This window comes from Orycteropus afer, unplaced genomic scaffold (assembly GCF_000298275.1).
Source record: "Orycteropus afer afer isolate SDZICR_OR568_19922 unplaced genomic scaffold, OryAfe1.0 scaffold00053, whole genome shotgun sequence".
Classification (NCBI taxonomy): Eukaryota; Metazoa; Chordata; class Mammalia; order Tubulidentata; family Orycteropodidae; genus Orycteropus; species Orycteropus afer.
The window spans coordinates 7,233,143-7,244,153 of NW_006921640.1; the positions used below are offsets into that span (position 1 = coordinate 7,233,143).

At 42.1% G+C, this 11,011-nt stretch overlaps 1 protein-coding gene across 1 annotated transcript in view; it reads right to left on the reverse strand.

The window, feature by feature from the left end:
- ELP3 (elongator acetyltransferase complex subunit 3) overlaps positions 1-3,449 on the reverse strand; it is a 181,708-nt gene extending 178,259 nt beyond the window's left edge. The window contains exon 1 of the mRNA XM_007938728.2: positions 3,431-3,449. Coding sequence (XP_007936919.1) covers positions 3,431-3,449 — 19 coding nt within the window. The remainder of the gene's footprint in view (positions 1-3,430) is intronic.
- Positions 3,450-11,011: the final 7,562 nt, after the last annotated feature.

Consider the following 11,011-nt stretch of genomic DNA (forward strand, 5'->3'; position numbering starts at 1 on the left):
TTATTATTTTGTTGTTAGATGCTGTTAAGCCAGTTCTTTTCCTGTTTGGTTCTTTTTTTTTTTTTTTGGTTAATTTACAGATGTAGAAACAGATAAATAGAAGATATCTACTCAGTTATAGACCTAACTAGTAAAAGAACCAGGACTAGTTTCATACTCTATTATAAAATGAATAATAAAGAACCAAAGTAGTTACAATATTTAGCCTTTATCACCAGATTTGTAATCACTGATATTTGTATGATACTTCAGAGTTCAAGGAGAAAATTTAGATACATTATTTGATTCTCAGAACAGAGTGAGGTAGCTAGAACAGGGTAATATGCCTATGCCATAAGGCTGTACCAAGGGGTGGAGTTAGAACTCAAACCCAGGTATCTGCAGAGCAGTAACGCAAAGCAGGGACATGGGTTCTATACCTGCCTAAGGATCTTAATGCTCTCAAAGAGATTTTCTGTCCACCATCACTACCTTTTCCTGGCAACTGTTGTCCTCCTTCTCATCTAAAAGGACTTGACCTGTTCTTACATGACCTCATCACTCCAATCACAGCTGACTGGTTCAGGGATAGGCACATATTCAAGCTAGGCCAATCTGAGTTTTTTTAATCAAAACTTTTTTCCTCTCCAGTGATAGAAACTGTGGGGATATCAGCTGGGGAGCTCACAATAAGCACAATTCCTGTCTTTAGTGGAAGATGATGTGCAAATGATGTCGTCAGAGAGAACACAGATAAGAAAGTCCTGGTACTTACATTTACAGGTGGGGTGGTGGCTAAAGCATTTGGCTGCTAACCAGAAGTTTGGCAGTTCAAACCCATCAGCTGCTCTGCAGGAGGAAGATCAAACAATCTACTTTCCTAAAGATTTATAGCCTTGGAAACACAACAGGGTTTGCTAGGAGTTGAAATTGACTTAATAACAGTGGGTTTTTGCTTTTCACTTTCAAAGTCTCATTTGAAACCTCACAACACTGTAAGTTACCTATTGTTATCCTAGATACAGGTGAGAAAAATGAGGCTAAGGTGAGTTCAAGTAACACTGTAAATGACACAGGACACAAATTCAGGTCTTTTCATCACAACTTCCATGCATTTTCCATTGTATCACAATGCCTCTAACTTAATGAGTTTATGTATTGTATTTATGTATTGAGGTTGTGCACAAGAATTTATTTGGAAGAAAAAAGGGATTCAGCTGATAAAAATCAATGATTTGAAAACCACCAGAACAGCCCTTGAATGCATTAAGAATTAATTGAAGTAGTAAATTAGTAAGAAAAGGCTTTGTGAAGGAAATGGCACAGGAGTCTTTAAAGAAAGGGTAGGAATTGGACAAGCAAAACAGGGCAATAAAGAGGAATTACCTACCTCTGCATGAAGAACCACTGCCTAAGCAGAATACAGGCTTTCTGATATGGTTCATTTAAGAACACAATATAGTATCTGGTAGACTGGGCAATCTACTTCCGTAGTGATACTGCCTCGGAAACCCAAGGAGGGGTCGCTATGAGTCAGGGCCGACTGGACGGCACATTAACAACAACAATAACAAGTGTATCTGGTATAAAGTAACTGATTACAGTCGTCTATTCAAATGAAGTATTGATGGCACTGGCAGGGAGGCAAAGGCATTTAAATGAAATGCAACTGACAAGGGAAGATGCTCAAATTTGGGAGTAGAAAGATGAAAGTACTGTTTAAAGAAAACAAGTGTATTATCAGTACAAAGAATGTTTCAGAAGGTAAAAACCTCAAACCTGCTGTTGAGTCGAATCCAACTCAAAACAACTTCTCCTTGGGTTTCTGAGGTAGTATCTCTACAGAAGTAGATTGTCCACTTTTCCTTCCAAGGAGTGGCTGGTGTGTTTGAACCCTCAGTCTTCTGGTTAGTAGTCATATGCCTTAGGCACTACGCCCCACCAGAGCTCCCAGAAGGTAAATTTATTGCAGATTATGTGTATTCTTTTTACTTTTTTTTTTTTTTTTAAGAATAGCAACATAGGAAAAACACATACACACAATACAACCACAAGATGTGAAGTTAAAAACTTTGGTTTCAGGCTCCATTACCTGTCTCCCCACAGAAGGAAGACTGGGCAATCTACTTCAATAAAGATTCACCGCCTGGGAAAACCAATGGAGGTCACAGTGAGTTTTTGTTTGAGTTTACCTGTCTCCCAACCCCTACTGGCTGTGTAAACAAGACCACTGTAAGAATCAATTGAAATAATGTATGTGAAAGCCAAAGTACTATTCAAACTATTAACTCTTGATGAAGGTGGGTTAGGAAGGTAGTAGCCAGAATAATGACTGAACAATTTCAAGGAGTGATTTCTAACACCTAACATGGCTTGGGGGAGCTCTGGTAGCATAGTGGCTAAGACACTTGCCTGCTAACCAGACGGCTGGTGGTTCAAACCCACCAGCCACTCCTCAGAAGGAAGTTTGGGTAATCCTACTTCCGTAGTGATACTGCCTCGGAAACTCAAGGAGGGGTCACTATGAGTCGGGGCCGACTCGACGGCACATAACAACAACAACATGGCTTGGTGACAGATGAAACTAGAAAAATAAAGCTACCTAGCCTGAGAAACTGAGAAGGAGCAAGTTAGAGAGAACGATTAATTTGGGGCACATAGATTTTAATGGGATAAGACAACCAATTAATTGAAGGTAACTTGTACACTTGCTGCTGTTGCTTGGAGGGAAAAGAAGTGACCCTTGAGGCCAAGAAGCAATATACCATTGTTGTTAAAGACACAGATTTTTATTTGGGGGGGTAATTCTAGAGACAGTCTAACCCACCAGCTGTACACTTATGGGTAATTTTGGGCTGTGAAAGTTACTTAATTCTCTGAACCTCAGCATCTTCATCTGTAAAATAGTGACAATATCAACTTCAGAATTTACTATCAACAAATGGTAGCTATTTTTAGGATCACTATCATTATTAGACAATTGCTCAGATGAGTTTACAGAATACTTAGAATTGAATCATCTTGTTGACGAACAAAAGATGGAATTGCTCCAATACAAATGAGAATTGTGTAACTGTTCCAAAAAATCCAAGGATTCCACGTCAAATGTGTCAAATCTTTAATTAAAATTAAATTAAAAGTTAAATCGATCGGCCATGTTAACTCTTTTGAGATACACCTTAGACTAAAGCTTTTCCTGCCGTCTGTGCATAAGACACAAAATACTATTAGAGAAAAAGAAAGCAAAGGTAAACGCAGACCCTTGGTTTAAAAAACACAAAAGACGAAACAAGAAGGAAGGTGGCTACAATCGACAGATCCCACGTGCGAAGGACTACATCAGGCAGTGGATTACCGTGGAAAAAGTTTGGTTTAGCATCTAACCTCCGGGCGTTTGGCCTTCCCAATCACATCCCTGGTCCCTTCCCCTTCTACCTCCCTCAGACCGCACCTTTCCTCTTCTGCCTCATTTCTGCGCCGTCGTAGCAGCGGCCACCACAGATAATACACCGACCAATTCAGACCCCGGGGAAAGTTGACAGCCACAAAGCAACTCCGACCTGTCGTAAACTGACGGACACTGTATCGTAAAGCTTTAGCCGGGAGACGCGCAAAATCGGCTCTATGCGGCAGAGGCGGAGAAAGGCTGGGGCACAGGTAACCCGGTCTGAGATTTAGGCTACGGGAACTGCTGAAGGAAATGGCAGTTCAGGAGATAGAAAGGTTGAGCTGGACAGTATAGCGGTGGGACAAAGCTTACGTATAGAGGCTGCGTAAGAGTGGAAACCTAAGTAGAAGTGGAAGTGAGTTGTCTCGAAATAGGAGTCTAGGGGCCGAGAATGCTTCATTTGGGGAGGCGGGGCGGAAGCGGGGAGACCGCGTGAGGACAAAATGTTGTTGGTGGAAATAAATCCTGAGACTGTACGAATCAAGTAGCCATCGGAGGTGAACGGAGTCAAAAACGTAAATGCGCAGAGACACACCAAAATTGGTGTAACAGTAATATAACAGTATATTTATTGTGAGTAGACACGATTGACATTGACAGAGCCAAAAGTATGCTCTCCGAAGAGGGGCAGTGTTACATGGGTCATTGTTATGTTAGTTTATTGGAAGATAGCATCAAAGCACAGTGCAAGGTTTCAGAGCTTCTGGTGGCATAATGCCTAAGGCACTTGACTGCTAACCAGAAGGCTGGCGGTTCAAATCACCAGCCACTCTTCAGAAGGCAGGTTGGGCAATCCTACTTCTGTAGTGATACCGCCTCGGAAACCCAGGGAGGGGTCGCTGTGAGTCAGGGCTGACTCGACGGCACATAACAACAACAACAGGCTCAGAAACAATCCCAGGGACCCGCCAGACGTCCACAAACGCAACAGTCAGACCCTGGAGTTCCTGCTTCTGGAAGCTGGCTGTACCTAACTTAATTTTCTAAAAGAACCAGTGCATAAGGTCAGATGGTCTTGGCTCAGCAGTTATTGTTTGACCTGAAGGTGATTCCAGGAACCAGTTCCTACAAAGTTCAAAAACACACCTAAGAGTGGATGACCTGGGTGTGTCACCCCAATTCCATGAACCCAGAAATCTGGGTTCCAGGAGAATCAAAATGATTTTGTCAAAGGTTTGGCGCCAGTTGGTCACCTTGGTCTTACATGAATAGAAGACATACATAACCATGAAAACTATGAATGTCTCTCCAGAGAAACACACACATGCACAAAATTTTGCAGTTTGGGGCAGGACTTGGGATAACGTTTTCCTGTAGTCCACCCACTATCTTTTTTGTTCATGCACCAAAAATTAAAAACCCCTCTTATTGTAGTAATGCAATTTTTGACCCAACCATGACATACTGAAAGTCTCTTGACCAAGCTCTGTGACTTCCCATCTTGCAAACTTCAGTGGTATTTATCCATCTTGATCTTATTGTTAAGGGGCCTTGGTGATGTAATGGTTAAGTGCTCCGCTGCTAAGTGAAACTGGTGCTTCAAACCCACCAATGGCTCCTCGGAAGAAAGATCTGGCAATCTGCTCCCATAAAGATTAACCCAAACCATTGCCAATGAGTGATTCTGCTTCATTGTGAGCCTATTAGACAGAACAGAACTGCCCAATAGGGTTTCCAAGGCTGTAATCTTTATGGAAGCAGACTGTCACATCTTTCTCTAAAAGAGTGGCTGGTGGGCTTGAACCACCTACCTTTAGGTTAGCCTAGGACATCCTATGGGGCAGTTCTACTCTGCCCTATAACCAAAAAACAAACCCAACCCACTGCCACTGAATCGATTCCAACTCATATGACCCTATAGGACAGTAGAACTACCCCACAGGGTTTCCAAGGCTGTAATATTTTATGTAAGCAGACTCCATCTTTCTCCTGTGGAGTGGCTAGAAGGTTCAAACCACCAAAAGCACCCAAATGCCTTCACTACTGCACCACCAGAGCTCCTTCTGTCCTATAAGGTTTCTACTAATCAGAATCAATTTGATGGCACACAACAACAACATCTTATTGTCATTCTAGTACTAATTGTCATGAGTTATCTTCCTATCATCTTAGTACCAACTGTCATAAGTTGTCTTTCTTGAGAGTCTCCTGTCTTCTGTGATAGGACCTCCCACTCTCTTGGTTTTCCTTCTACTCTTTCTTGATCTCTTTTGTCCACTCCTCCTCCTCTTCCACATCTCAAAATATTGGTGTACCACAGCCTCCACCAAGTTGATCCCCAGAGTACCATAGCTTTAAAAAAAAAGCTTCAGTGATTTGGTGGTGTAGTGCTTAAGGCATATGACTGCTAACCAGAAGGCTGGCAGTTCAAACCCACCAGCCACTCCCCTGAGAAGCAGATGGAACAATCTGCTTCCATAAATATTGCCTCGTACCCAATGGGGGTTGCTATGAGTCAGAATCCACTCAACGGCAGTAGGTTTGGGATTATATGATCTAGCCTCTGCTTACTTCTACTGCTCATCTTTTTGCTTCTAACTTTAGGAACACTTCCCTTCTTTTAGCTCTTCAGTCAGACTTGTCCAGCTTATTCTCTTCTCAGGGCATTTATACTTCCTGTTTCTTCTGTCTGGGGCATTTTTCTTCCAGTTCTTCACATGGCTGAATTCTTGTTATTCAAGTTTCAATTCAAATCACCTTTTCAAGGAGGTTTTCCCTGACTAGCCTGTCTGAAAAATTGTCCCTTCCGCACCTTCTCACCCTATTTTATTCCTAGCATTTATCATAATTTACATTTATCTGGTTTGTTATTTATTGTCTACTCTCCATTGGTAAAACCCCATGAGAATGGAAATCTTACTGGTCTTTTTCACTTCTATATCCTGAGTGCTTAAAGTATGCTTAGAAAATAGCATGGGAGCTCTGGTAGCATAGTGGCTAAGACACTTGACTGCTAACCAGAAGGCTGGCGGTTCAAACCCACTAGCCACTCCTCGGAAGGAAGATGGGGCAATCTACTTCCGTAGTGATACTGCCTCGGAAACCCAAGGAGGGGTCGCTATGAGTCAGGTCCAACTCGATGGCACAAAACAACAACAATAACAAGAAAATAGTATGCAATCAGTATGTATTTGTTGAAGAGTGAATGAATCAAATATCTACGTATTGTCAACTATGTCTGTGTGGTCCAAATGGCTGGCACTCTACTACTAACCTAAAGGGTGGCAGTTCAAACAAACTCAGAGGTGCTGCGGAAGAAAAACCTGAGAATCTGCTCCTGTAGAGATCACAGCCAAGGAAACCTTATAGAGAAGTTGTACTCTGTAACACCTGGGGGCCTGTGAGTTGACATCATGGCAATGAGTAGGGAAGGCTGACCTACTGTAAATAAATGAATTCACTAGTTTAGTCAATAAAGATTTACTGAGTGCTAATCACTATTCTAAATGCTTGGGATACATCACTAAGGAAAAAAACAAGTATTACTACATTAAAACCAAAAAAAGCCAAGTTCACTGCCATGGAGTCAGATCCAACTCATAGTGACCTCTCCTTGGGTTTTCAAGCGAGTTGTTGTTGTTGTTAGGTGTCGTCGAGTCATTTCTGACTCATAGTGACCCCATGCACAACAGAACGAAACACTGCCCTATCCCACTCCAGCTCCATGATCACTGCTACACTTGAGCCCATCATTGCAGCCACTGTGTCAACCCATCTCATTGAAGGCCTCCCACTCTTTTGTCAACCTTCCACCCTACTAAGCATGACATCATTCTCCAGGGAATGGTTCCTTCTAACAACATGACCAAAATAGGAGAGACGAAGTCTGGCCATTCTTGCTTCCAAGGAGCATTTCGGGTGCACTTCCTCCAGTACAGATCTGTTAGTTCTTTTAGCAGTCCATGGTACTTACAGCATTCTTCACCAGCACCACAACTCAAAAGCATCAACTCTTCTTCAGTCTTCCTTTTTCATTGTCCAGCTCTCACATGCATATGAGGCGATTGGAAATATCATGGCTTGTGTCAGGTGCACCTTAGTCCTCAAGGAGACATCCTTGCTCCTCAGCACTTGAAACAGTTCCTTCGTGGTTGGCCTTCCCAATGCTCCACGTCGTCTAATCTCCTGATTGCTGCTTCCTTTGGCATCAATTGTAGAACCAAGCAACGTGAATTCCTTGACAACCTCAATCTTCTCTCCATTTATTGTGATGCTGCTCATTGGTCCAGTTGTGAGGATTTTTGTTTTCTTTATATTGAGACATAATCCATACTGCAGACTGTGTTCTTCAATCTTCATCAGTAAGTGCCTCAAGTCATCCTCACTTTCAGCAAGCAAAGTTGTGTCATCTGCATATCTCAGGTTGTTAATGATTCTTCCTCCAATCCCGATGCCACGTTTTTCTTCATATAGTCCAACTTCTTGGATTATTTGCTGAGCATATAGATTGAATAAGTGTGGGGAAAGGATACAACCCTGACACACTCCCTTCTGGATTTTAAATCATGTAGTGTCCCCTTGTTCTGTTTGAACGACAGCCTCCTGGTCAAGGTACAGGTTCCTCATGAGTACAATCAAGTGCTCAGGGATTCCCATTCTTCTCAATGTCATCCATAATTTGTCATGATCCACACAATCAAATGCCTTTGCAGAGTCAATAAAACACAAGTAAACATCTTTCTGGTATTCTTTGCCTTGAGCCAAGATCCATCTGACAACAGCTATGATATCCCTTGTTCCACATCCTCTTCTGAATCCAGCTTGAACCTCTGGAAGTTCTCTGTCACTATACTGCTGCAAACGTTTTTGAATTATCTTCAGTAAGATCTTACTTGTGTGCGATATTAATGATATTGTTCAATAATTTCCACAATCTGTGGGATCACCTTTCTTTGGAATGGGCACAAATATGGATCTCTTCCAGTCAGTTGGCCAGGTAGCTGTCTTCCAAATCTCTTGGCATAACCCAGTGAGTGCCTCCAATGGGGCATCTGTTTGTTGAAATATCTCAATCGGTATTCCGTCAATTCCCGGAGCCTTGTTCTTCGCCAATTCTTTCATTGCAGCTTTGACTTCCTCCTTCAGTACCATTGGTTCTAGATCATATGCCACCTCCTGAAATGGATGATCATCTACTAGTTCTTTTTGGTACAGTGACTCTGTGTATTCCTGCCATCTTCTCCTGATGTTTCCTGTATCATTCAATATTTTGCCCGTAGGATCTCTCAATATTGCAACTCGAGGCATAAATTTTTTCTTCAATTCTTTCAGCTTGAGAAATGCCGAACATGTTCTTCCCTTTTGGTTCTCAGACTCCAGGTCTTTGCACATTTCATTATAGTAATTGGTTTTGTCTGCTCGAGCTGCTCTTTGAAATCTTCTGTTCAGCTCTTTTATCTTGTCATTTCTTCCATTTGCTTTAGCTACTCTCTGCTCAAGGGCAAGGTTCAGAGTCTCTTCTGTCATCCACTTTAGTCTTCTCTTCTTTTCTCATCTTTTTAGTGATCTCTTGCTTTCTTCATGGATAATGTTCTTGATATCCTCCCACAATTCTTCTGGTTTTCGGTTGTTGGTGTTCAATGCATCAAATCTATCCTTTAGATGATCTCTAAATTCAGGAGGGATGTATTCAAGATCATATTTTGGCTCTCTTGGACTTGTTTTAATTGTCTTTAACTTCAGGTTGAACTTGCATATGAGCAGTTGATGGTCTGTTCCACAATCAGCTCCTGGCCTGGTTTTGGCTGAAGATACTGAGCTTTTCCACTGCCTCTTGCCACAGATGTAGTCAATCTGATTCCTCTGTGTTCCATCTGGTGAAGTCCATGTGCAGAGCTGCCGTTTGTGTTGTTGAGAAAAGGTGTTTGCAATGAACAAGTCGTTGGTCTTGCAAAATTCTACCATGCAAGTTCTAGCATTATTTCTGTCACTAAGGCCAAATTTTCCAACTACCAGTGATTCTTCTTTGTTTCCAACTTTTGCATTCCAGTCACCAGTGATAATTAACACATCCTGATTGCATGTTCAGTCAATTTCAGACCAAATTTGATAAAAATTTGATAAATTTTATCAAATTGATAAAATTATTCAATTTCCTCATCTTTGGCTTTGGTGGTTCAGGCATAAATTTGAATAATAGTCATATTAACAGGTCTTCCTTGTAGGCATATGGATATTATCCTATCATTGACAGCATTGTACTTCAGGACAGATCTTGCAACGTCCTCTGTGATGATGAATGCCACACCATTCCTCTTCAAACTGTCATTCCCGGCATAGAAGATCATTATGGTTGTCTGATTCGAAATGGCCAAAACCAGTCCATTTCAGCTCACTAATGCCGAGGATATCAATCTTTACATGTTCCATCTCATTTTTGACAATTTCCAATTTTTCCTAGATTCACACTTCGTACGTTCCACATTCTGATGATTAATGGATGTCTGCAGCTGTTTCTTTGCAATTTGAGTGGTGCCACTTCAGTAAATGGAGGTCTTGAAAGCTTTACCTTATCCATATGAATAAGGTTGGGTTTACTCAGATGATGCAGCTCTTTCCCAGTCCTATTTTGAGAGCCTTCTAACCTAACTGGATATTCATAAAGTATGTTGTGTGGTAATGTATCAAACAGTGTTTCTTTGCTATTCATAAGGTTTTCCCTGGCCAATTCTTTGAGAAGTGGATGGCCTCTTCCTTCTTTCCAGTCTGTCTCAGTCTGTAAGCTGGGCTAATACCTGTGTATCACATGCATCCCGCTGGGGTTGAAACACCAGTGGCTCAGCCTCAAAACTCACATCAACATGTCACCACGGTAGGACAAACCAACAGACAAGTTTGTCTTCCTGTTGGAAACTTCTCGTACAACCCTTACCTGGGCCCTGCAGTCCAAGGGGGTATCACCACAAAAGTAGATTACCCAATCTTCCTTCCAAGGAGTGGCTGATGGGTTCGAACTGCCAGCCTTCTGGTTAGCAGTCACATGCCTTAGGCACTAGCTTATATTCCATCAGGGGATGGCAGAAAATAAACAAGCTGCTCTGGTATGTTTTTATATATATATATAAGATCCAGATAAAGAAGGAGGAAGGAGCTCAAGAGATGAGGATGGTACATTTATAACTTTTTGTGTGTGTGTGATTTGGGTGAAAATTTACAGAGCAAATTCACTTTCCATACAGCAGTTCACTATTCACTTTGTCTCATGACATTGACCACAATTCACCACAATGCAACAACTTCCCTCCCACTTCCTCCTGACAGTCACTTCTTCCCTGTGTCCATCCCTTCATGCACTCCTGCCCCCTGAGCTGTCTCCCTGTGCATAAACAGCCCTTCTTTCTCCCATGATTGTTCTCCCCAGGGAGTGTATGTACCTCAGGTAAAAGTTCAACTCATGTGTCTGTCTTTTGTTTGGCTGGAAGCCACGGGTGTGGGCAGCTAGGGGCCATAGTCTCAGTGGTTGCACCAGGCTCTATCAGACCAGCAACCTGTCCCCCCCCCTTTTCTTTTTCCAAATGATTTTGAGTTTTGTTCCACATTGTTCTCCCTCTCTATCCAGGGTCTCCTACATAGATTCCCCTCCAA